The sequence below is a fragment of the Octodon degus genome, unplaced genomic scaffold (assembly GCF_000260255.1).
Source record: "Octodon degus isolate 3935 unplaced genomic scaffold, OctDeg1.0 scaffold00077, whole genome shotgun sequence".
Taxonomy (NCBI): domain Eukaryota; kingdom Metazoa; phylum Chordata; class Mammalia; order Rodentia; family Octodontidae; genus Octodon; species Octodon degus.
Genome location: NW_004524653.1, coordinates 7,000,005 through 7,026,951, shown reverse-complemented (window position 1 = coordinate 7,026,951; position 26,947 = coordinate 7,000,005). Strand labels below are relative to the sequence as shown.

The window sequence follows — 26,947 nt, the reverse complement described above, 5'->3', positions numbered from 1 at the left end:
TTTTTCTTTTTGAGAGACTGTCCCAATATGTAGCCCAGGCAGGCTTCAAACTTGTGTGTGTCCTCCTGCCTCAGCACCCCCAGTGCTGGGATGACAGGTGTGTGCCACCATGCCCGGCCCACTTCATGACTTTAAACTGTACAATTTATAGTCTTTTAATCTATTCAGAGCTGTATGACCATGAACCACGATTGCTTCTAGAGCATGTTCATCGCCCCAAAGAGGCCCCGTGCCCTGTATCCCTTGCTGCCACGCCCCTAAATCTCTGCTCTGTGGCTTTGCCTGTCCTGAACTTTTTTGAGAGTGGGTGGGGAGGGTTGAAGCAGGGTCTCTCTCACTGGGTAGCCCAGGATGGCCTTGAATGATCCTCCTGCCTCAGCCTCCTGAGCACTGGGATCACAGGCATGCACCACGGTACCTGGCCATACCCCCGGGGCTTTTTGTAATGCTGTATTTCAAAGACACCAATTGGCCTGAGGCTTGAGGTCCACATTCTTAGGTCCCCAGACAGCATTCTTAGCCATCTCAGGGTTTTTTAAATTTTCAAGTTGAGAGACCCTTCCTCAATCTCTGGGTCATAGGTCATCTTGAACACGGGAGGTCTGGCACATCCCAGCAGGCGCAAGCTAATGCCACGTACTCGCCTCTTTGGTGGCACGGGCATCTCCTCGTGCTCACTGGTCGCCCTTGGCCGCCCATCGCCATCATGAACATGGCTGACCATTTAGCCAGAAAAATGGCTGCTTTTTTCATCAGAGAAGTATGAACTCTCAAAAGCAGGAGACTAAAATCCAACAGTGTACAGAAAGCACCGTTTAGCCTGGTCTACTTCCTTTGCATCTGTTACCTGCCTGGCTGCTTTGTCTGGAGACCTGAACAGGGTCCGAGCTATGGCCCTGGATTACATGGAGGTCACACTTCCTGGGGGACCCTAACTTCCTGAGCTGCGGCCCTCAGGCTGAAGAGCCTTCTTTTTCCTGCCCGCTTCTATTCCCGTGTGTGTTCTGCAGAGCTGGCGATTGACCCCAGGGCCTTCACGGTGAACTAAGATTCCCCAGCCCGTTTTGCTGTTCACTTGAAGACGGGGTCTCACAGATCCAGGGAGTTGTCCAGGCTGACTCAGACTTGTAATCTTCCCGCCTCAGCCTCCCAGAGTGCTGGGTTCACAGGCTGGAGAACTAGCTTCCCCACCATTGTCAAGTGGGGAAACCCAAGCACAGAGATGGTTCAAGGTCCAGTGAAGGCCACTCAGTGCGCAGTCCAGGCTGCTGCTGCTCAGGCGGCAGCTCTTCCTGAGGGTGTATTTGTTCTCCTTTCCTTTGCTCATTTTTCCTCCATTCTCACTTCCCTTATTTCCTGCAGTGAATATTTATTCAGCAGTGTACTGATTACCGACTGCAGGGAAACAAACTCTCCTGAGCCCCAGCCGCTTAACAGGAGCTCACAACTTAGAGGGGCCTCTCTCGGAAGCTGCGTTCGGCACAGGTCCAGCCCGGCCTCACCCATCCACCCGGTTCTGGCTGTAGCCGGGCAGCACCATCTTCCGCCTGGCCTCTCAGCCTGCAGCCCTCCCTCAGGCCTCCACCGCAGAGCTCCCTGGACTGCTTCCCACAGGCATGGGCTTGCAAGAGGGCCACAAAGTGCAAGGTCTCTTGCAGCGTGCACCCAGGAGTCACAGAGGTTGCTGTCTTGGCCCCTCTCTGCTGTGATAACAGATCCCTGTATAATAGGTTATGTATAATGCACATTGATTTGGCTCCTGGCTCTGGAGGCCGCAAAGTCCAAGATGGGTCCCATCTGACCTGGGGCTACTTGCTGAGTCATAAGGAGGCAGAAGGCATCATGGGATGCGAGCTTGCAATGGGAAACTCCAGCGAATCAGCTGGCTTTTATAACAAACCGTCTCCCGAAATGACACCCTTGATCCAGGCTGCAGGACAGAGACTCTTTTTTTTTTTTTTTTTTTTCTTCAGAGACTCTTAAAGGTCCCACCTCTCAGCACTGTTGTCCTGGGCATTAAGTTCCCAATGCATGATCTTGTGGGGGGCACGTGATCCCACCCATCCAGACCTCCAGAATGGCAGAATCGTGGGACAGAAAGGCACGTGGGCTGGGAGGGAATTGGAGACCCATCTTTGGAAACAATTATGTGCCAGGCATCATTCTAGGGTCTAGGGAAAGGTGAGTAAAAGATACTAGAACCTGAGGTGACCAGAACTTTTGTTCTGATGGGAAAGATGACAGGAAATCACAAAATGGGTAAAGTATGTTTTGTGGTGAAGAACGCTAAAGAGAAAAGCACAAAGGGGCAGGAGGAGCAGGGAGCTCCAGGCTCAGAGGAGGCCTCCCCTAGACAGAAGAGTCGGGCAAAGGTGGCCAGGAAGCATAGGACAAGTTTTACCAGTCAAGGACAGCGGGTGCCAAGGCCCTGAGGTGAGGACATGCTGCTGGCTTGGTGGAGACTGCGCAGAGGCGGTGAGGCCGGGGAGGACTTGGAAGGTCTAGGTGCTCCAGGGCTGAGAGAGCTGCCCTTAGCTGCTCCTGAGTGAGGTGGAGCTTGACAGGTGTTTTTACAAATTGAGATGTAATTCTCCAAAGTGAAATCCATCATTTTAAAGTGTGCAGTTGGGTGAGGTTTTGTATATACTCACATTGTTGGATAAATGTTATCATGACCTAATTCCAGAGCATTTTCATCATCTAACCCCCAGCCATTATCCATTATTCCCCCTCCCCATGCCCCTCCCCCAAGTCCACGAAGGCAGGCGATCACTAATCACCTCCGTCTCTGCATCTGCTCTTCTGGACATGTCATATAAATGGAGCCGCGTCATGTGGATCCCTGTGTGTCTGGCTTCTTTCACTTCACATAATATTTCCTAGCCCCCCTCCCCCACCATCATAGCTGGCGTAGGTCTGTACTCCGTTCCCTTTTATTTAATGAAATATTACTCTAATGTATACGTTTGTCATACTTTGGCCATTCATGAGCTCGTGGGCACAAATCACGTGTGCGGGCTTTTGCTAGAGGGTGTGTTTCCAGGGCCTTGGGGTATGTTGCTAGGCTGCAGAGTAACTCTTGTTCCTTTCTGAGGAGCTGCAGGCTCGCTAGCTCTTTCTTTCTTTTTTTTTTTTTTGCGGAACTGGGGATTGAACTCAGGCCCTTGTGCTTGTCAGGGAAGTGCTTATTCCACTGAACCATCTCCCTGGCCCTACAGGCTCTTTCTGAAGCACCTGCACCCTTTTACATTCCCACCAGGGCCAGGTGAGGGCTCCAGCTGCCCCCTGTCCCCACCAACACATTGTTCTCCATTCTTTTTTTTTTTTTTTTAAAGATTAAATGCTTTCATTTGGTCCTTTTTTTTTTTTAATATTCCACTGTTTATTTATTTATTTATTTTCATTTATTTATTTTGTGTGTGTGTGGCCAGCTCAGCCCACCAGGGGGCGGGGCTGGCTGGCATGTGGTGCTGGGGGATCGAACCGTGGTCCCGCTGTTCTGCCAAACTTGTTCCAAGTAGGTGCTTTAGACCACTCAGCCATCTCTCCAGCCCTTGTTCTCCATTCTTATGACTTGTCACCCCAGGGGCTGTGGCAAGCACTGAGGGAGACTTCTTAGCACAGGAGGGCTTTTTTTTTTTTAATTTAATTTTTATGTATTTGGTACAGACTCTTACTATGCAGCTCGGACTCAGTGATCTTCCTGTTTTCAGCCTCCCCAGTGCTGGGATTACAGGTGTGTGTCACCATGACTGGTCTCGGCCAACTCAGCAGGCCTGAGGATGGGGCTGGCGTGGCGTGTGGTGCCAGGGATCGAACCCCTGTCCCTGTGCTTGCCTAAGCAGGTGCTTAGTCCACTGAACTATCTTGCCAGCCCTATTTTATTTTTTTGTGGGTATCAGGAATTGAACTCAAGACCCCTCATACTTGCCAAGCAGGTGTTTTGGTGAGGGCTTGGCTTTAACAGGATCTCCCAGAGCCTGGGGATATAGCTCAGTGGCATAAACATTTGCCTCGCATGCACAAGGTTCTGAGTTCAATCCTTGGTACCACAAAAGAAAACAAAAATAAGCCCATGTAACAGGATCCCCCAGCTACCTCTGTCCCAGCAGTAGACTGAAGGGGAGCAAAATAGGATGGGGGAATGGTGAGCAGGTGGCTGTAGGCTGGAATTGTAGTGCCTGTGGTGGGGTGATGGCCAGGATGATAGAGAGAAGAAAGTAGAACCAGGAGGGTTTGCAGACAGATTGGGTTGGATGGGAAGTGAAAGAAGGTGGGGGAACCCAGAGACACTTGGATGTGGAGTCTCCTCTCCGACAAACAGGGCTGTGGAGAACAGCGAGGCATTCATTTGGCTCCTGGGCTGGCTGCAAAGGCATGTGGGCTGCAGCCCGCAGGGATCTTTTCTGAGGCCATTTAGGGGATTATCTTGGGAGAAAATGGCCCCTTGAATGGTTCATGGGCCTCGCCGAGAGGCTAATCCCGGGTCCATCCTGTCAGTTGGGAATAGCCCAGGCTTGTCACTGCCTTGTTAGCAGACAGTTGGCAAGTGCCTTCCTTGCTCCTTCCTGGTCATGCGCACCCAGGTTGGGGGTGACAGGCGGCCCGCTGGGGCCGCGGTTCTTCCTTTCCCTGGGTGCGGCTGTAGCTATACGCTGCAGCTGTGGGGTTGGAGCACTCAGGCTCCGATTCTGCTTTCCGTGTTTCTCTGCTGAGAGACCTCTTGAGAAGTGATTTAACCTCTCTGATCCTCAATTCCTAAAAAAGCAGAATAAGTAGCACGTACCTAGAAGGTCCTTGTGAGACTCAAATGCGATCCTTAACACCGAGGGATGAGCCATTGCTTTGAGTGTCTGGGGCGAGGCGTGGAGAGCAGCTCTGCTGTGGTCTTGTGCATCCCCTCTGTGTGGTGACGTAGCCATAATGGCTGTGCTAGATGGGCAGCTCCTGTCACACAGCTGGCCAGTGCAGAAGGTAAGCCAGTGGGTTACGGACCTGTGACAGGTGGGAGAGAAGGTGGGATTTGAACCTAGGATGGTGGTCTTAAACATACTCTCTTCCCCTCCCCTCCCCTCTCTTTTCCTCCCCTCTTCTCCCCTCCCCTCACTTCCCCTCCCCTCCTCCCCCCCCCCTTCACTTCCCCTCCCTTCCCCTCCCCCTCCTCCCCTCCCCTCCCCTCTCCTCTCTCTCACTCAGGTAACAACCACTGTAGCCCTGAGCCCACACCCCCTGGCCCTAGGCCATGACCTCGCTGAACTTGCTGGTATGCTTGGGATAAGTTTCTTGCGGGCAAGGCGCCTGGGGGTATCTTGGGAAGGAGACCTACAAACTGCGTTCACCTGGGCCTTTGAGGCCCTGGGTAGGGTCCAGCTTCCTACATGTCTGCGCGCTGGATTCTGCCATACCCACCCTGCCCTGCCCACCTGTCCTGCTTCCCTTTGTGTCATCCAGACTCCTCATCTCCTGCTTCATTGATCCCTGGGCTCCCTCCTGCTCCCAACGCCAGGGTGACATGTCAGTTTTACCATGATTCACTCTTTGGGCCCAGGGGACCCTCCCCTGCTTCCCGGTCCGCCCTCCCTGTGGCCTCTTCCCCTGTCAGGGCTCCCTGTGAAGGCCCAGAAATAGTTCCAGCTGTGAGATGCAGGTTCCAGAGTTTAAAATTGCAACTTGGTACTATTTATATGCTAGCCGGAAAGAGGTTTTTTTGCACAGTAGTTTATTTTGTGGTGGTGGAAACAGCCCTCCCTGGAGGCTGCGGCCCTGGCACTGTCTACACCTGTGGTGCGGACAGGTGGTGGGTGGCTGGGAGGCCCCAGGTGTGAGGCAGGCTCTGCCCAGCAGCCTCTGGTCACACCTTTAGCCAGGGCATGTGGCCAGCCACAGCCTGGCTTCCTGATGGGAGCCTGCATCCACAGTGCCTGGTGATAAACAGCACCCGCATGGAAGGTGGGGTAGCTCCCGAAGCCAGCCAGGCTGCCCGTGCCCAAGCGAGCCAGGAGGGCCAAGGCCGGCAGGGCCTTTACCAATGGTGTTTGGCCTGGGAGCATCAAAAGACTTTTGTTAGAATGCATGCTAATATTTAAAACTTAAGACCTTGCCCTTAAAATTAGACTTTTTGCCTGCTCCTGACAAATGCAGAGTTCTGACAAGCCCAGGGCTCTGTTTCCTGGTAGCTGCTAAGGACCTGGGCAGGCACCTTTCCACTAACCACAGGCCCAGTGGCCTCTTTTTTTTTTTCTTTTTCTTTTCTTTTTTGTGGAACCAGCGATTGAACTCTGGCCCTTGTGCTTGCCAGGCAAGCGCTTATTCTACTGAGCCATCTCCCCAGCCCCTGGCCTCTTTTTTTCATTTTGTTTTGTTTTGCGATTCTGGGATTGGAACCCAGAGCCGTTCGTGTGTGTTCTGCCTTTGAGCTGTATCTCTAACTCATTAAGAAACTTATAGCTTCATTATTATTCTATTAGTACTATTAATTTTTTGATGGCACTGAGGAGAGTCCTGGGCCATAGTCATGCTAAATCTGAGCTACGCTCCAGCCCCACAGTGGATTCTTTATCTGAGTTACTGCATGCATGAATCTGCTAAGTGTAGAGTTTTGAACCCTTCCAACAGCCTATGACCCTCAGGTCTCCCTTGCCAGAGGCCAGTCCCCTACCACAGGGTTAAGCACAAGATCCAGGCTACTCAGTAACGCTTGAATTTGCCAACAAACAAGCGCCTCTTTACTATAAATACCTCCCCTCATGGTGCCAGCGCGGCACATGGCAGGCCAGGGCTCCTCCATTAGACCGTGTCGTCACTTCTATGCGTGGTCCAAAGAGAGCTTCATCCGCTGCCCACCCTGCAGCTTGCTTTTCCTCTTTGTGGCCGCCCAGGGCATGAAGCAGCAGGGTTTCTAAGAGCAGCTTTGGGGCTGTGGACTCCAGCCTCCCTTAGAATCCTGGCCGTTCGCTGTGTGACCATGGGCGAGTCACCTCCCCTCTCAGCCTCACTTTCCTCCTCTGTATGATGGGAAGGACATGGGTAACTTTGTGATTTCATTGCTAGGGTTTATTTATTTGTCTCTTTCGAAAGGAATGTAGAATGGATGACCAAGGAGGTGTGAATTAGTCCTGGTGTGGGTGTCAAGACTGCTGCCTGATTTGCCCTCAGTTTTGAAACTGAGGCCATGGAGGTTTTGGAAAAGGACAAGGGGTCTAGAAGGAACTGGGCACATAATCCTAAGACTTAGTTTGCTTAAAAGAAAAAAAAAAAAAAAAAAAAGGGTGTTTGTCTCCCTGGAAACCACTTGCTAATCTCTGCAGGACGTTGTCTTTTTGCAGGCAAGGGAGGTGGAGGCAGCCATTGAGGGGATGCTCCTCCTGCTGGAAGAGTTGTGCAGTCTGACGGACATGGTGAGTGTCTTCCTGGGAAGCCTGTGATTAGGCCCCAGCCAGGCTGCAGGCCTTTTCTGGAGCTTAATGGGGAAGCCATGTTGGTGGAGATTTAGCCACCAGAAGAAAGGGGGCAGTGGCCAGCAGTGAAAGGAAGCCACACGCTCTCCTCTCCCCTCCCTCCCAGCCTCTTTCTGTCTGTCTTTCACACACACACACACACACACACACACACACACACACACACACTCACACACACACACTCTCTCTCAACCCCAAGTGCTTCCTGAGGCGGCCATCTTGATCTCCTCCTTCCCCGGAGATGGTTTCTCTTCCACAGAGGAGCAGGAACTGGGCCACAAGGTGGCACTCTCGGGCACCAATGCGGGGAGCCGATCAGCGGGGATGCTAGGACTATATTTAACTTTCCTCAGCTCTTTGGAGTCAGCCTCGCAAACATGGAGACGGCCAGAAAATGGCTTCGGGCCTGTGGGGCCTGGGAGGGACCTCTTGCCTGGGCCACAGCTGGTGGTGGGGTGGGCATCGAGCTCCTTTCTGAGTCCCTTTGTCCTCTCATCTAATGCCTCCTCCTCTGGTGTGTTGGATCAAGTCCCTTAGGTTTGGTGGGCTGGAAAATGGAAGACAGTGTTTTGAGGCTGGAAGACAAGGTCCAGGGTCTCTAGAAATCTCTGGATCCTTGGGTTCCCATGATCGCTGCTGGCCAGAGGCAGGCCCCCTCCGAGAAATTATAGAATTTTCTACCACATTCCAAGCTTCTTAAAGGCACACAAGAACCCGGGTTGGAGGCTTCTGTCTGGAGGCCCCAAGGGCAGACTTCATGTTGTGACCAGGCTGTGCCTGTCCCTGGAGCTGAAACTATCCACCTGCCTGGGCCCAGGGGTGTAGATTTAGGCATCTGTGAGGCGTAGCGTCCAGAGCCAAGAGGCATTTGTGAGCCCTCCAGGAGTAACAATACATTCTCTTAATGAATAGAGGGATTTGTTCTAATGGTGTTTGTAAATAGGATACCATGTCTGCATCTTGTACAGCAAATAACCACTAGGAAGAATGTATGCAATGTGTTAATTATTGAAACTGTCCTACCAATTTGAGTTTAAACTGTCTCATTGCTATTTGTTTCTCAATAAAATTATGAAGAAAAAAAGGAGTAACAGTAATAATAGCTCAGATGTTTACTGGGTGCTGGGACCGAAGCTGCTTAGCATCCCCGTGCATTGGGCAGAGCATTCAGCGCCCACCTGGGGCCACCGCGTGGGGATGTAACAGTGCAGAAGATGGGGGTGTTTCTGAGAGGATCTATAGTTTTCACTCCCTAGAGCCAACTTTTTAGTTCTGTTGTCAGTGCAGGAGGGACCAAGGTGACCACACAGGCTCTTGTCAGCCTAGGTCAGACTTTCTTCATCACCAAACACTGCTACCTTGTCCTGACCTGACCCTGCGAGGAGCTGGAGGGTGCAGCGAGTCAGGGCTGTCTCCTAGGCCAGGCGGGGGGAGACCCGGGAGATACTGGTGTCTTTTCCAAGGCCAAAATACTGTGGTGAACATGGGCTCGGGGCGCAAGGCTGTCACATAGCAGGGGCGTCTTTCCTGCCTGGGAACTTGTAGAGCCTGCAGAACCAGTGGTGATCACTGGGCGCTAGGAGCAGCAGGTGGGATTCAGCGGATGGGAGAGAGGGCGTCGGGGCCTGGCGTGGCCAGCGCCAGGCAGGAAAGCCGGTCTGGAAGATGGCATGGACTGGTGACCAGCGGTACCCTTGCCCTCAGTGTCCCCATCCTGTCCACTGTGCCTCATCTTGTTGGAGCGTGTGTGCGGGATGGGGAGGGTGCAGCGTGCCTTGGCCCAGAAAACTGGCCAGACTTCCTGTAGTGGGAACTCAGGGGCTCGGCCGGGAGGCCTGAGATTTCAGGCAGCACCCGGAGATTCTCCTAGCCCCAAGCCAAGACTCCTTCCTGAAGTCACGTCCACAGAGGCCCCCGGCCCAGCACCACCTGTCGAGATGTTGAGGTTTCCAGAAAAAGTAGAAACCAACTGTTGATATTTTTAGAATCTCGTGCCCCAAATGCGGATTCCTGGCTGCTCTTGGAAAAGCAGAGATCTGGCCTCCTGGGTGCTTGTGCCCACCCAGCAGCTTCCGCCTCTGCAGATGGCAAGTGTGATCTCTGGCTTGTCCCATGCTCGCTGTACCACAGGGAGCCACCCTGATGCTGTGGCCACCATGTGCTTGTTTTATGATCTTTCTCTGGGCCTTAGGCCCTATGGGAAGCAGGAAGATAAAGCTGGCCCCGGACAATCACCCTATGTTTTAAGAAATGGAAGACACAGATACAAAATGGACATTCATCTGTATCCCCCTTTTTTTTGTTAAGTTCCATCATTTAAATATTATAGGTGTGTAAACTCAGCAAAATATTCTAAAACAGTCCATTAGTCCATAATAGTATTGGGTCTTCCGCTTCACTGGCAATGTCAGAAATTGTTGACCTGAGTCCCCTACAGCTCAACACAACACTATGGCTTTACTTCTTATACTTAGTTTTTATACTTTTGAAACTGTCTCATTGTTATTTGTTTCTCGATAAAATTAGGGGAAAAAATAAATAAAAATAATCTTTTAGGGCCATTGAGATAGCTCGGTGGACTAAGTACCTGCTTAGGCAAGTGCAGGCACCAGGGTTTGATCCCTGGCACCACATCCTGTGCTGGCCCCACTCTAGAGCCTGCTAAGCCAGCCACCGAGACTGGCAATGATGGCTCATGCCTATAGTCCCAGCACTGGGAGGCTGCAAACAGGAAGATCACTAGGAGTCCGAGCTGCAAAATGAGACCCCGTGCTAAATACATTAAAAAAGTAGGAATCTTTTAGATATCTGAGTACATTCTAAAAGCAAATGATTACATCTATAGCTATTTCAATAAACAGTCAGCCCATGTATCCCTGGTCTCAGGTACAGTTGTATGCACATTACAAGCTTTTTGTAAATGAGCTATTAGAGAAAAAAAAAAAAAAAAAAAAAAACCAGAAAAAAAGAAATGCAAGAAGCGAGAGGATTCTATGCCTCTGCGTTGAGACGACTCCCAGCCTTGGTGGTGAATGTGCAGTGTTTCCGTGCCCCCTGGGGGCATCTTCATTCACAGCCACTGTGCCAGTGTTCTGGCCCCTGCCGAGGACGTGGCCGAAATCTTCTCGGGCCTGACAGCGAGGCCTGGCCTGGGTGTTGGAGGCTTTTGGCTGAGGGGAGCTGTCTGGGTATCAGCCCTAGCTTCCTGTCTGCCCTATGGATTCTTCCAGCCTGCCTTGGTCCCTCTCTGGGACTGCAGTTCACTCCCTGTGCTGAGATGTGCCGAAGTGTACCCCGCCCTTGCTGCGCTGTGAGCCCTGGGCGCAGCTTCTCACCTCTCTGACTTTTGGTTTTCTCTGTAAAATGGAGATGATTATTCCACTGATCATAAATGGCTTTAAGCTCCGTGTTGTACAACAGCACCCAGCTCCTTTTGTGGGCTGCAGCAGGACACACAGGCGCAGCTAGTCTGAGCCCCGTGGCACTTGCTGGGGTTGGGTAACCAGGATGGCTCCTTCGCTCGCTTGTGTGGGCCCTGGCTGGGATGCACCGCTGGTGTGGCTGGGGCCTGGGTGTGAGACACTTGGCTGTGTGGCCTCCACAGGCAGGAGATGGTGGCAGCTGCTCTGTCTCTGGAGGCATGGGTATGGAAACAGCGTCCCCTCTGCCATCTGTGATTGGCTGAAGCAAGCACTTAAGCCACCGGAATCAAGAGGGAGGGGATGCTGGAGCCTACCTCTTGGTGGGAGGAATGTGAAGAATCTGTGGAATCCAGAATCCATCCCCAGAGAGTACTTGTAGGGTGGATGGAGCGGGCATGTGCTTCACATCCACACTGGGATACCGCGAGCACACACGCGTTTTGGCAAGATGAACAACTGAAATGCTCACGTTCTGCACGTGGGATGTGAAAAGGTAGAGCCACTCTGAGAAAGCTTGGCAGGAGCGCATGAAGCTAAACAAATGCTAACCTAAATCCCCACAGTCTTAATCCTAGATCATTACCGAAGAGAAGTGAAAATAAATCCACATAGAGACACACACACACAGTCTTTGGTGGCAGCCTTGAACCTGAGACCCCAAACCTGGAGCCATGCAGATGTCCCTCGGCAGCAGAATGGCTAAGATGTCCCTCGGCAGCAGAATGGCTAAGTGTATCGTTTATTCATAGTCGGGAGTACTACCCAGACATGAAAAAGACTGCCACCATGTGGCCCCTGCCCACAAGCATGACACAGAGCAAAAGAAGACAAAAAGAGTTTATTCTTTCTCTGGGCAGAGTGACATGTGTGTGCCTGAAAGGCCAGGCCTGGGAGGCTGAGGCTGGATGGGCGTAAGTTCAAACCCAGTGAGAGCCACTTAGTGGTTTAATGGGATCCTGTCTCAAAAAAAGAAAAAAAAAAAAGCTGGGCTAGAGCTCAGTGCAGACCCCGGGTCCAATCCCAGAACCTCCCCCTCTATCTTGCATGATTCCATTACCCTGACTTCCAGCAAGGCAGGGCCCAGTTCTGGCGGTTGAAGTTCCGTGGAGCCTGGGGTAGAGAGGAAGGTCGTGGAGCAGGCGCAGGCACGCGGGGTCTCCAATGTGAGGGAATGTTTGGAGGTTTTTAAAAAATTTTATTTATTTTTACTTTAATTTTTAAATAGATTGCAAATTGAAAATAAATTATTTCCAAACGTAAATGAATATAACAATAAAAATTGCCCAAAATAAAAATGAAGAAAGAATTTACAGATCAGTCATAATAGTTCACTGTGTCAAAACCAAGAAATGTATATTCATATAATTAGAATTCTCAAAGTAGAAAGGAGTAGGCAATAGAGGTGAGGGAATATGTTGCCCACCAGCCTCTGGGTTGTGGTGGCACAGAGGGGGACGTGTGCAGGCACTCATCAAAATGCATACTTCAGCCCTGGCCACTTTATGTCTCTGTATTCGATTAAAAATCTTTGCTGAGGGGCTGGTGAGATGGCTCAGTGGTCTAAAGCACCTACTTAGAACAAGCTCAGCAAAGCACAGGGACCGCGGTTCAATCCCCAGCACCACATGCCAGCCAGCCTGCCCCTTGGTGGGCTGAGCTGGCCACACACACATACACACACACACATATAAATAAATAAAATTAAAAATATTTAAAAATCTTTGCTGAGCACAGCACCCTGCCATATATCCAGTGACCTCGAAGCGGTAGCTGTTAGTGTCACTGTTGTCAGTACTGGCCCATGAAGGGCCGCGGCACCAGTGTTATCTGCAGTAGCTGCCGGGGCAAGGCCTCGTGGCACAGTGCCCTCTATGGCCCGGGCCGTGTGTCCAGTCCCTCCAGCCTCCTCCTGCCGTAGAGCAGGCTCTTTCTCTGCTCACATAAGTGGCCGCAGTGTCCTGCTGGCCCGGGCCCAGCAGTTGCATTTGGCATGGGCTTGTTCTTCAGGGCCGAGTGCGCTTGGCTGTCCTTCCCAGGCCCGCATTGTCCTGGCCGGCCATCTTCACTCCATCGGGCCCCAGCACCCACCCCCAGGCTTCCAGGCCCGGGGCGGTGGGAGGTTAGCCTGGGGACCCTGGCTGGACGCTGACCTGGCAGAGGACCCTGTGCTTGGAGTGCAGCTAAGTGCATGCTCAGATGCCTGTCACATGGCGCTGTGAGGTGGCTGGGTGTAAGCAGAGAAATGTGTCACTGTCCTCTGATTCACCTCTAAGAAAAAAGTGCCCTGGGTGACTGCAGGACCCACGGAGGGGGTTCTGGCCATGGGTAGGGACTGTGGTTAACCAAGGGGCAGCTGTTCCCCAAGGCTGCAGCTGGTTCTGTGTGGCCGCTCTGGGGACTTCTCATAAAATGCCACAGATGTTGGCTTTTTAGGCGAATGTCCTGGATTTGAGATCTTGGTATCTCATCTGGTTGTGCTTTTGGTATCGTTCTGGCCGTGACATGGCTGGTGCTGGAAGGAGGGGTGCGTAGCCCACCCCGGGCTGAAGTCCTTCATCCCCCCATCCTGGCTCCGTGCTTGCTCGTTTCTCTGAGCCCCCATGGTGATGGACTGGCTCCTGTTTCACGCTCCGGGCCCCAGTTGCGCCCATAGTTTCGTGCAGTCTCTTAGGTTCATGCCTGTCTTGTGGGTTTTTTTTTTTTCTGGAACTGGGGATTGAACTCAGGCCCTTTTACTTGCCAGGGAAGCGCTTATTCTACTGAGCCATCTCCTTGGCCCCTCATGCCTCTCTTGACTAGGCTGGCACTGAGGGACCCTAAAGTTGCTTCCCTGCTCCCAGCCCACAGGGGAACCCTAAGCAAGATTTGAGGGCCCTCTAGGACTGTCACCCCTTATGCTGCGCAGCTGCAGGAGCCTTCAGCCAGGTGTACACCATAGCTGCCTGCACCTGCAGGCACAGAGAGGCTGCTTCCAGGAAGGAGCTGCCCGCTCGGCCCGCCCCTCCTCACCTGCCGGGGCCCCTGCCCTCTCTTGGCCACCTTCCCTTGGCTCAGCCCAGCCCTCCCGGCTCCTTCCTGCCCCATCTGTTTCTTTACAATTAACAGAACCCACGTGCACATGTTCGCTGCAGTCTGACCTTGCCTCAGAGTTGTCCATTCTCTGGCACATCGGGCAGTTGTCTGCAGAGTTCAGGCTCCTTGTGGACGGGCTTCTCCAGAAAGCTGGCCTTGGGCAAGATGGGGGCATCCTGAGGGCTTGTCCTTGTCCCTGGTAATGAGTGCAGGGTGTCGGGGTATAGAGGGGCAGGACACGGGGGCATGGGAACTATGGAACTGAGCTCAGGCCTACCTGGGGAGCTGCCCCCTGGCAGTGGCTGTGGAACTCAGCCCTGGTGCTGTGAACGCTGCTAGGAAGCTGTCATCTAGGCTCGATCACTGCAAAGTTTTAAATACACTATTTCTGTATTTTAGTTTAGTTTTTTGTTACGGGGGATCGAACTCAAGATCTTGCACTCACCAGGCAGGCGCTTATGCCGCTGAGCTGTCTCCTAGGCTTTTTTTTTTTTTTTTTTTTCCTTTTGGTCTTTTTTGAGACAGAGTCTCTCAGTGCATTTCAGGCTGGCCTTGAGCTCACTTTGTAGCCCAGGCTGGTCTTGAACTTGCAGTGATCCTTCTACCTCAGCCTCCTGAGTGCTGGGATTATAGGTCCTACCATACCTGGATGTATTTTACTTTTTTTTTTTTTTGTGGAACCAGGGATTGAACTCAGGCCTTTGAGCTTGCCAGGGAAGCTCTTATTCCACTGAGCCATCTCCCTGGCCCCTGGAATACTTCAGATTTACTGAAAAATTGCAAAGATTTCCCGGCATGTCTAGGTAACCTCTTGGTTTCCATCTCTTCCCCACTGGGCTATATTTGGGAAGACCCAGGGACCAGCAGCATTCATAGCTGGTTGGCTGCAGATGTTGAAGGGGGAGCAGCCATGTTCACCTTACGCGTCCAGTTGGAATCCAGCCTTCGCCATTGATGTTGCTCGGATGGGTCTGGCTCTGGCCACTTTGCTCTTTCCGGTTGGCCTCTGGGTCCCTCTGATACTCCCTGCCTTTATTTCTCTTTCTAGCCCTTCCTTCCTTATTGATGCTGTGAGATGCTTTGGATGCCTCATAATCCCCTGGCCCAGGCCCAGTAGCGGCCATTTCTCCTAGGAGCCCCCTGGAATTTTAGAGTTGGAAATGAAATTAAAATATCATACCTGGCTGGAGAGATGGCTTGGCAGTCTAAGCACCTACCTGGCAAGCACAAGGACCCAAGTTTGATTCCTGGTATTGAATGCACCTGGGCATGGTGGGGCATCCCTGTATTCCCAGCGATGGGGAAGCTGAGACAGGAGGATCACTATAGGTCTGAACTACATAGCAAGACCCTATATCAAAAAAAAAAAAAAAAAAAAAAAATCCACACCTTTATGAGCCAGTTAGGTGCATGTGTGGGCTACTCTCAGGCACTGATGACCTTGTGCACCCTTAACAGCCTTCTAGTGCTACCATGCATGACCTTGTTACAGACGAGGAGACTGCAGCACAGAGAGGCTGAGTGTGGCCTGGGCTCCTGGTGGAGAAGGCGTGGGCTGGAGATCAACGCCAGGCAGCCTGATGGCAGATGCCACCCTATCATCAGGGTGACAGTTGGGGCCTGACAGAAGAACGTCTCTGGGGAAGCTGGGCTGAAATCAGGTGCCCACGGAGATGGAGGCCTCATGACCAGGAAAGGAGGAGAGTGGAGACAAGCAGGTCAGTGGGGTCACTCTAGAGACCCAGTGACAAGGGCAAGGGGATGCCATTCTGAGCAGCGGCAGGAGCAGATTTGTATATGATGGCTCGCATGCTTAGGCAGAAAGAGGAGGAGAAACAGCTACTGTTTCCAAAACATTTTTTTAAATTACGATTTTGTGAGGGGCCAGGGAGATGGCTCAGTGGAATAAGTGCTTCCCTCGCAAGTGCAAGGGTCTATGTTCAATCCCTGGTTCCACCAAAAAAAAAAAAAAAAAAAATTGTACTACATCATCACTCTGTTAATTACCTGTCGCTGTGTAACACATTACTCCAAAGAGCTTCATACAACAGTGTCCAGGGTCAGGAACTGTGTCCAGGACTTTGGCCAGGGCTCTGTCCTCACATAGGGACTGGGCAGGATCCACTTCCAGGCCAAATCAGCGTGAGCCAGGCCCAGCTCCTCAAGGGCCATGGGCTGAGGGCTCAGTGCCTTCCATGCTGTCGGCTAGAGGCTCCCTTGGTGTCTGGCCATGTGCACCCCAACCTGCACCCCGTTATGATGCTGTCACTGTCCAGATGAGGACTAAGGCTCAGAGTGATGCAGCGACTTGTTCCCACCGTGCACAGTGGGCAGAGCTAAATCCAAACTTCAGCCCGAATCCAGGGTCCCGCACCAGATGCGCCTGTGGTGTCTCCTTGCCTCTTGACCCTACTCCATGGCTGCCTGGGAGCCTGGGCTGCAAATGCAGAGTCCCAGATAAGCCATACCCACTCAGCAAGGCCTGGGAGCCTGCTTTCCAAGGCTTCGCTAGGGTGCTGATGGCGAGCCTCTTAAAACTTTCAGTGCTGTAAACAGCCTGCTGTGGCCATAGGGTTGCCACCATAGCCCTAGGGATTTGGGTGCTGCCTCGGATTTGAGAGTGCTGTGGAATCGCCCCCTCTCTTCTCAGTCCCTCTCACCACGAAGAAGGCTTGGTTGGTCCTGAGGCTCTGAAGGAAAATGTTTGACATCTGTCAGTGTCTGGCTTCAGTGATGAAGGGACAGATTCAGCTTCTTTGGAGCTCACCATCCCTGTTCAAGTACTTATGGGCAGGAGAAATTGAAAATTAAATGAGATGGTACCAGGAAGTGCTTATAGCGCCTGCGCATGGGGGCACTCCGGCACACGTGGTTGCCGTGAATATCAGTGAAAATTATCCCCTTGTTAGCGTTAAATCCAGTGCAGTGAAAACTGGACTCACATCCTGACTTTGGTTTAGAGAAGAGATTTTGATTCTTTCCACTTGTTCCAGATCAGTGCTTGGAGAAATGAGGATGCTTAGTTTGGGACTTCGTGTTGCTGAGTGTTTGGGCGGAAAAGATTATCATGCCCTTCAGTAAATACTAACGGGGTGGATCTGGGTCCCAGGAGGTGATGAGGTCGGTCCCCACCTGGGCTCTGGCTGTTCCTGCGCCTGACCCTGGGCAGGATGTGTGACCTCTGGTTGCCGGCGGGATCTACGCAGACTCCAGCCACCTCCACGGCGGGGACGCAGGGGCAGTTCGCAGAGCTTCACAAGGAGCGCCTTGCCTTCCAGATCCAGAGCGACAGCTCTTGGAGGAGAATGTTCTGCTCCTGAAAGTCAAAGTGATGGAAGTGCGAGGCATCTGCGCCAAAGTGGACCCGCTGGAGGTACGTGCGTGCGGGAAAGCAGCTTCCCCAGGAGACAGCGGCTCGGAAGGAAGGCCGCCCCTTGCCCTCTTGTCGGGGTTGCTGATGTGGCCTTGGGGGTTGGCACTGGGCCCAGTGGAGGGGTCCAGGTGAATGAAGGGCTACACTCGCTGGTCTTTTCTATAAAGGACAAATAATGTGTCTCCAACGTTTCAAAAATCAAACTACTGGGGCCGGGAAGATGGTTCAGTAGTATAAGCGCTTGCCTGGCAAGTGCAAGGGCCTGAGTTCAAACGCGTTCTTAAAAAAAAAAAAAAAAAAAATCAAACAACTTTATCTAAAAAATCTGAATTTGAAGCTTCTTTTGAAAATTCAGGAAGATTGATAATCCTGCGTCCACATTTCTTTAAATATTTTAATCTTGGGGTTGGTGAGATGGCTCAGTGGTCTAAAGCACCTACTTAGAACAAGCTAAGCCAAGCAAAACACAGGGACCGCGGTTCAATCCCCCAGCACCACATGCCAGCCAGCCCCGCCCCCTGGTGGGCTGAGCTGGCCACACACACACACACACACACACACACACACACACAAAATTAAAATAAATATTTTAATCTTGGGGCTAGGGATTTGGCTTAGCGGAAGAATGCTTGCCTAGCAAGCTAGAAGCCCTGGGTTCGGTCCTCGGCACCAAAAACACAAAATAACAAAAACCTCCCCTAAAAAATTCAACCAAAAAAATACAGTGAAATAAAGACCCAAAACAAGACAACTAAAAACTTTAATCCGGCCATTTTTCAAAGCATACGGGGATCAAGGGCGCACGTCAGAAGTGCACAGTGCAGTGGATTTTCACATTTATCTGCACCCACTTAAAGATGACCTGTGTTGGTTAGCTTCCTCTCACTGGGACAGGATACCCAGTGGACACAGCGTAAAGGAGAAAAGGTTTGCTTCGGTTTCTGGTTTTAGAGGTTTCAGTCCATGGTCAGCTGAGGCTAAGGCAGGAATGTCAAGGAGGGAGAAGGGTGTGGCAGAGGAGAGCTCACTACGTGGCAGGTGAGACACAGAGCTGGCAGGAAGAGGACCAGACAGGAGGGGCCTGGGGCCATCCTCTGCCCTTCAGAGGAGCACCCCCACCTCCTAACCGCACAGTCGGCCCTGAGTGTGCCAGTGGGGTAAGCCATCGACAGCCCGGTCACCGCTGTAGGCCACACCTGCACGCATTGCGGCAGTGATGGTCAGAAACGCATGGCTCTTCGGGGAATACTCCCTCTTTAAACCAGAACACGACCCCAGTGAGGAAGGAACATCTCCAGGCTCTAGGCTGTGTCCTTGCAGTGTGCATGAGAGCAGTCAGAGCCAGGAGCAGCTCCTCCTTGGAAGACACAGGGCCATTTCACTTACCACAGCCCCGCCAGGCCCTGCCGCCCCTCCAGCGACTTCCTCATCTTCCCTTTGCCTGAACCCTAGGCTCCGGGCAAAGAATCTCACTTGTTCTTTGCTCACCTAGAGCTGGTCCCCCTCATGTCTCCATCGCTCAGAGCAGGAGCATCCTCTCTGAGTGGTAGGCCCCTCCCCGGGGTCATACCACCAGCCCTGTGACATTGGAGCTCTGGCCTGCATCCTGCAGAGTGGAACGTCTTTGGGGACCTGGGACTGTAGCCTGGGATCCAGCGCCACGCACAGGGAAGGACCAGGAGGCCAGGGATGACTGCAGTTGGTAGGGAACCCTGGCCAGAGAGGACGTAGCCTGCTCCAAGCTGAGAGGGGGGGGAACGTGGCAGTCAGTACTGACTTAGCAGAGAATTAACATTCTTGTCAGCAGAGAATGGAGCAGGAATATAATTAAAACTTTGCCCTTGAAATAGCTGATTCATTTGAATTTCATTCCACACGTATGAGAGGGGAAAGAAAATGTAAGAATCTGCAGCGCAGGCTCTTGCCTTCCTGGGTTGGGCCAGCTGTCAAGTCCAATTCTTTCTTAGCCTCCCGTCTACTGCCGTCTCTCCAGGGCCTGCTGTGCACCACTGCAGGGCTGTCCAGTGAGAGAGACAGTCTGGGGTCCCTCCAAAAGGGACCCTCAGCCAGTATGACTGTGTCGGTTTCCTGTTGGTGCTGAAACAAATGACCAAAAATGTCATGGCTTCACAGAGCCTGCAGTTATTACCCTACAGCTTCTGTCTTTAGGGCCCACAGTGTCTCTGCCATGGCTTCTCCTCCTCTGAGCCCCTGCCTGCCTCCCTCTTGTGAGGATGCGTGTGATCAGGGCACTGGGCCCAGCTAGACAGTGCAGGGTGCTCTTCCGGGCAAAGCCCTCAGCTTGACATAGTCACTGCAGGGCCATGATTCATGGCTTGCTGCCGGGCAGCCTGAATCATGGATGGTACATGCATGATGGCATGGGACAGTCCTCTCGAGTGGGACAGTCACACATGTGCTCTGGTTGTTCTGGTTGATGGCTCCATGTGAATTGCATCTGCAGAGTCCATCTTCCCATAGAAGTAGGGCGTCCACATGAGCCTAGGACAGGAGTGTCTCTGGGGCCATTGTTCTGCTCACAACGGTTGCCAAGAGGGACTAGGCTAGGCGGATGCAGGGAAGTGGGGCTGGGGAGTGTGACCTTAGATCCCCAGAGAGTCAGGGACATCTGTGTGGGGAGCTGGGGTAAGAAAGGATGCCAGGCCTGGCAGAATCCCAGGAGGCCCGATGACAGGCCCAGGTGAGTACGACCCACAGAGGCTGAGAGGGGTGCAGCAACCAGGGCAGATTCCTCTGATCTTTGTCCCCAGAAGGAGGCCACAGGAAGGACAGTGAGCTGAGTGGTGAGGTGAGAAGGTCCAGGGTGAACCCTTCAGGCTGCATACTTCTCTGTGGTGGGGCCAACCCCTGCATGGCAGATGCCTAGCAGCCTCCCCCTAAGGTGTCATTAGTGTGAGAAGGTGTTGTCTGGTGTCCCCTGTGTGCTGAATCTTGGCGTCGGCTCTTCCAGGTCTGTGGGCCTTCGTTTTCCTGTGAGAGGAGATGCCAATCTAGAGCACACAGCCTTCCCATATCCTCCAAGCACCTGTTGAACGCTGGCTACCCTGGGATGCCACAGCAGAGCTGAGGTGGGGTCCGCAGTCCCCTGGTGTAGCCTGAGAGGAGCGCTGGACCAGAAAGCAAGCTGGGCACAACAGCCAGCTCTGGGAGCAAGAATGGGAGCGAGGAGCGAGGACAGATAGGGCTTTGGGACACGACTTTTATGCTAAGCCTAGAATATCGAGCGGTGCACCTGAGGAGGGAAGGCTGGTATGAAGACCCTGAGGCTTCCTGCCCCAGGTCAGGGGTGCGTGTGGGCTGATAGCAAGCACCAGGTCAGGACTCTGGGACCCTGCTCTGAGGATGGCAGGGCCATTAAAGGGGTCAGAGCTGCTGTAGTTTTCCCCATGAGGAAGTCTGGGTGGATTACAGCAGTCCCCCTTACCAAGGGATTCCCTTTCTGTGGTTTTTCTTACCTGTGGTCAATCTTGATCCAGAAGCATTAAGTCAAAAATTCTAGAAATAACCAATGCATCACTTTTAAATTTTGTGCATGAAATCCTATGCTATCCTGCCAAGGCTGTGAATCACATCTTCCTGCAGCAGGTCCATGCTATCTGTGCCTCCCTTCCAGAAGTCACTTCCAAGCCATTTCAGGTTTCACTGATGCAGGATCTCAGGGCTTGCATTCAAGGACAAGAAGAGAAAAAGAAAGTACGTAACCAGGCTCATGTCGTTTTTATTACAGTATATCGTTACAATCATTCTGTTAATGTTGTTGCTAATCTCTTATTGTTCCTAAATTATAAATTAAACTTTAAGTTGGCACAGGGAAAACCAGTTATCTGGAACGCTCAGTAGTACCCAGTTTCAAGTGTCCCAGAGGGGCCCTGGAAAGTGTCCCCTGTGGAGAAGGGAGGACCTCTTTTCCTACAGTGTGTGTTATGGTTTAGGTGGAGAGTGTTCTCCAAAGACCTCCTCTGCTCAGAACTGGGGGCTGGGGAGGTGACTGGGTGAGGGGACTATAGAGCTGGCTTGCTGTTGCAGTGGCCTGGTAGGTGGAATGGGGCTGCTGGGGTGTGTCCTTCCCACCCCCGACTTCTCTGTTTCCTGGCCACCATGACATGAGCCCCGCCCCTCTGCTGTGCCGGCTCCACCCTGCACCCGAGGGCCAAGGACTGAAAAAAACGAGCCCAAAAGAGCCTCTCCGCCTCTGTGTGGTTGCTGTTGGGTTTCGTGGCCCAGAGACAAGGGAAGTCACTAAGACCATGTCCCGTTGATCGGCCTTGGGTGTGTCTCCAGGGTCCTAGGACCATGACCGGACTTTTTTTTTTTTTTTTTTTTTTAATGCTAGGATTTGAAGCCATGGCCTTTACATGGAGCTATATCATCTGTCCTTTTTTTTTTTTTTTTGGTGAAACTGGGACCTGGGGATTGAACTCAGGGCCTTGCGCTTGGCAGGCACGTGCTTATTCTACTGAGCCATCTCCCCGGCCCATCACCACACTTGCATTTCACGTCATCTTCCCCAAAGAGACCCCATGTTTGCTAGCACTCCCCAGGCCCCAAAGGCCCTCGTCTGCTTCCTGGACCTGTGATTTCTGCCCGTCCTGACACTTCGTGTTAACGGAAGTGCGCCAGGTTGGTCTTCGGTGTGCGCCTCGCACCCAGCGGGACGCATGCGCATTACAGCGCCTGCAGGACGCCCGGCCCCTCTAAGGCTGAAAGCTGCTATGGGCCGCGTCCTGTGTGTCCGCTCTCTGGCTGCTGCATTTGGCTGGCTTCTGCTTTGGGGCTGTTAGGAGTGATGCTTCTCTGAGCGTTGGGGTTCCCGAGTTTCAGGGACACACACTTTCATTTGTGTGTGCTCTGTACTTAGTGGAATTGCTGGGCCTGTGGTCACTTTTTAGGAACTTCCAAATTGTTTCCTGCATTTTAGACACCTAGGAACCATTGCTGTCAGTGGTAGGTGAAGTTGGCAAACAGGGACGCCAGCCGGAGACGGGTGCTGAGGGTGGAGGCCCGGAACCCCCACTGGAGACTCCCTGTTCCTCTCTGGAAACAGCTTCCGTGGGATGAGTCTGCAGAAGCCATGGTCCCTGCTCTACCCTGGAGTCTGTCTGAATTGAGGCTCAGTGGTGGTCACTCCAACTCAACATCCTGGTGCCACTGAAATTCTACAGAGGTCTCTTTACTTGGGTTGGCATCAAGAGCAGGGGGAGCTGGGGCCAGTGGCACCTGCCTGTAGTCCTGGCTGCTTGGGAGGCTGAGGCAGGAGGATTCAGCAAAGCCCTAGTTCAAAAATTTTGAAAATTTTGAAAGGGCCATGGATATAGCTCAGTGCAAAAGCCCCGAGTTCACTTCCCAGAGTGAGTGAACGCAGGAGGGACCTGAAGTCATCGAGGGAGGTCATAGATTGCAAGGCAAATGGGAGGTTTGTTTCTCCCCCGAGCTAAGTGGGTGACATCAAAGCAGTAGAATGCAGGGACCCAGTGAGAACCTAATGGTATTCCAGGACAGGTGAACACCATAGCCAGGTGGTCTGCCCTTGGTGACTCGCCACCTCAGTGTCCTTCCCTGTCAGCGGGGAATGTCCGTCTGTCTCTCAAAGTTCCCAGGGTGGTGTGAGTAAGGTTGGCTCACCTTGGGACAGGTAGACAGGTGGCTGTTTTGGCGGCTGTGGTGGTGCTTGTCCCTGGGCCCTGCCGTCCGGGTCCTTGTGACTCCCCAGGGCAACCCTGGAGCCCAGGGTGATGCCTTGCTAGCACATGGCCCTGATCAGTCCCCCTAACACAGACTGGCACTTCCTGTGGGCCTCTGTGGGCCGGACACTGTCCACATTTCCCAGAAGAGGCGGCCGCCAAGAGCCATGGCTTGGCTGAGATCACGTGGTGGGAGTGGGAGACCGGAGCCTGCAGTCTCTGCCCCACAGTGCCAAGGATCAGGCCCTTCTCTGGGCAGAGCGTTTGCCGAAAGTGTTCACGTCCCTCGGTGCTTACAAATACAGTTTGGACAACAGGCTGCCCACCTGTCCTTCCTGCACCGCTGACCACGAGGTAGCACATTTTCCCAGCGGGGAAAAACCTGTACAAGGCTCCTGGCTCCCGGCACCCAGCCCACTAGGTGGTGGAGATTAGTGGCCCCTATCCATGTGGCTAGTGAGCTAGTCCTGGTGGCTGGCCCACGGCTCATCCTCCCTGGGGTTGTTTGGCCAGGCCACCCAGCTCAGCGTGGGCCACGGGCATACATAGTCCTCTCTCAGCACAGCAAGTGGAAAATTGGAATTGGTTTCAGCATAGGATGGGAGTGGGCTTTCCTCTGTTTGTGGCCAGATGGGAGGCCCGTGAGGCCTCCAGCTGCAGGGCAGGGACCTGTCAGGTACAGCGGCCCAGCTGTGGCCCAGCTGTGGCCCAGCGGCCCACCTACCACATGCACACGAGGGCACACACACCCCTGTGGCCGATCCTGCCTTTCAGCTCTGCTGCAACCAGAACCAGAACTTGAGGGCAGCTGGAGCACCGCACATGCTGCCACCTTGGGCTGTCTGGTGTCTCTTCTGAGCCCGTGTCAGTCAGTGGCCCCTTCATTCGTGGCACACTTGTGGGCGGGGCTCCGACAGCCTGTGGGCGGGGCTGACCAGCGTCTTCCCTGTAGAACCTGTGTACTAGGAGATAGGGAGCACCAAGGGCAGTGGAGACCGCCTGCAGGCAGCTCCCTGGCTGGCCAGGTAGCTGCTTTAAGGTACGTGGAGTAGGGCCTCCGAGCAGGACACAGCAGACCCACGGGCAGGAAGGCAAGCGGGGAGAAAAGGCTGCCGGCAGGGGAGCATGCAGGGCCCCTGTGGAGGGATGGAGGGACCAGGTACTTTCTGGAACCCAGCGAAGGCTGTGGGATGGAGCCCGAGAGCCAGATGGGGGGCTGTGGGAGGACAGCCCTGCTTCCTTCTGTGAGGGAGGTGTCCTGGAATGTGCCCTGTGCTGAGCTGTCCTGGGCCTGTTTCTAGACTTTTCCATGTCACCGTTGGAACCAGGAGGGGGCGGGGGTGGGGCCTTGTCTGAGATAGCTCTGTAGTCGCCACATTTGGTGGCCTTAGCCGCATATGTATACGCACCCACATACACATTAGCACACGCACACAGAGAAAGGTGTCAAAAGGTATGCTGGAGGTTTATTTTTATTTTTTTTATTTTAGGGAAGGGGCTACAGGGTGTTCAGGGTGTCACTACTCGATCGAACTCATAGTGATCTACCCATTTACAGCCTCCCAAGAGCTGAGATTACAGGCATGTGCCACCACGCCCAGTCTCAATTACCATCTCAGCACGCAGAGGGTGGGGGGCAGTGGCACAGCAGGCCTGGGGACGGAACCCCCAGCCCCTGCTTGCAGGTGCTTCAATCTGCTGAGCTATTTGGCCGGCCCTTTGGAGGTTTTTTCTTTTCCTGGGTTTGCACAGTATACTTTTGTTGGGACAGAGTCTCGCCACATGGCCCAGGCTGGCCTTGAACTCACAGTGCCCCCCCTTCAGCCTCCCAAGTGCTGGGATGACAGGCGTGGGCCGCTATGCCTGGCTTTCACAGTACTCTTTAAAGTATGGATTGTTAGCATTGATGAAAATGAGAGACTTTTCATAAAATTCAATTGTCCTTTTTAAAATGATGGAGGCTGACATTTAATGGGCTCTTCAGTACGTACTAAGCACTTCGCTTATTTAACAAGATTGGCATCACTGTTTGCATTTCATAGATGAGAAAACAGAATACTAGAGATCAGGGGACTCCCCGGGAGGCACGCGAGTAGGGAGCGGCAGGCAGAAGCTGGATTCTACTCCCGAGTCTGTACTCCGAGTGGCTTTTACCTTAGGTTGAAAGCTCTTCTCAGTGGCTGCTGTGGCGTGGCCCGGGCACTCCGGCTCCCCACACAGCCCTCTGCGTGTGTGTGCTTCCTGCCTGGCTCATGAAAGCTGAGTTCTAATGTGTGTCAGTTATTAAAGTGAGCTTTTAGGCAATTTCTAGGAAAAAGAAAAAAAAAACATTTTCAATAAAAAGGGACTTTGCAATCTGACAGGTGTGCCTCAGATCTCTCGTCCTGGCTGTGTGACAATGCGGAGGTGACCCAACCTCTCTGAGCCTCAGCTGTCCTCCGCAAATGGGGGCTAAGAGCAGGGTCACAATGGGAGGTGAGAACTGGCATTGTTTCCTTCAGGGTTTCTGGAGGGGCCCCTCCAGCAGGCAGGTCCTGGGAGTCCCCAGAGGGAGCCTGGGGGTCTGATTGTCTGATTGGAGAAGCTGGTGATTAAGGGCCAAGGGTTGTACGGAGCAGCAAGCTCCCCCAGGGCTGTGCTCCACCCAGGTTGCCAGGTACCTTGGCTCGACTCACAGCGCTCTCCTCCTTCCTCAGGATGGTGGGGCACCATGATGCATTCCTAGGAGTGCAAGGGCTGCAGGCCGAGCGTGACTGCGGGCCTTTCCGCAGGCCCTGCGCAGGTGGCTGGGCTCCGTAGTGCTCCCACCCTTCAGGACCTTGAGTATCTGCTGAGAGTGAGGGCGCCCTCCCTCCCCAGACCCTGGAGTGGGGAGAGGGCTCAGGAAATGGATTTCAAAGGACACATTCCCTTTGGCAGCCAGATGTGGTCAGGAGCGCAGCCTCAGGAGTGCGGCGCCTGCTTCGGGCATCCCTGCTGTGGCTGCTCACGCAGCACCCACCTCTTCCAGAGCACCCACTGCGGTTCCCTGCGGGTAGCACTGACCCTGCCCTCCTGCCTCGTCCTCACACCTAAGGGTGCTGATGAGGGCTGCATTAGGATTCCGGCATGGCTGTATTCATCCCTCGAACATACCTGCTCTGCCTAGGGTCTCCTCCCCATGGCCCCACAAGGAAAGAAAGAGCACTGTGTCCTTTCCTCAGCCAACACTAAGGCCAGGCTATGCATGGTGGCGCATACCTGTAATCCCAGCACTTAGGAGGCTGAGTCAGGAGGATTACCATGAATTCGAGTCCAGCCCAAACTATACAATGAGACCTTGTCTCAAGAAACAAAACAACAGGGGACTGGGGAAATGGCTTAGTAGAATAAGTGTTTGCCTGGCAAGTGCAAGGGCCTGAGTTCAATCCCCAGTTCCGCCAAAATATATATAAAAAAACCCCCAAAAAACAGAGCTGGGAGATAGCTTGGCAGTCTAAGTGCCTGCCTGGCAAGCGCAAGGGCCTGGGTTTGATCCCCAGTACCACATACCATGCTGGCCCCAGAACCCAGTGCACACAATGTGAGCCACCCAAACTGGGCGTGGTAGCCCACACCTGTAATCCCAGCACTGGGGAGGTTGAGACAGGAGGATCACTATGAGTCTGAGCTGCATAGTGCAAGACCCTGTGCCAAATAAACAAAAATAAAAGATTTAAAAAGGAAAAAAAATTACACTAAAAATAAATGAGAAAAAGCCTGAAGCCAGATGAATCCTGCAACTGAGCTCTCTTCCGTATTGGTTTTGTTTGTTTGTTTTTTGTTTTTGAGACAGGGTATCACTATGTAGTGAACTCCTGATCCTCCTGCCTCAGCCTCCTGAGTACTGAGATTGCAGGTTTGCATCCCATATTCAGCTTGACACACAATTTTGTAGCATAG

At 52.9% G+C, this 26,947-nt stretch overlaps 1 protein-coding gene across 1 annotated transcript in view; it reads left to right on the top strand.

The window, feature by feature from the left end:
* The window catches only part of Bcas4 (breast carcinoma amplified sequence 4), a 38,247-nt gene extending 12,387 nt beyond the window's left edge, over positions 1-25,860 (top strand). Inside the window, 5 exon segments of the mRNA XM_004648901.1 lie at positions 7,326-7,397; positions 12,916-12,991; positions 17,230-17,328; positions 25,704-25,784; positions 25,787-25,860. Coding sequence (XP_004648958.1) covers positions 7,326-7,397; positions 12,916-12,991; positions 17,230-17,328; positions 25,704-25,784; positions 25,787-25,860 — 402 coding nt within the window.
* Positions 25,861-26,947: the final 1,087 nt, after the last annotated feature.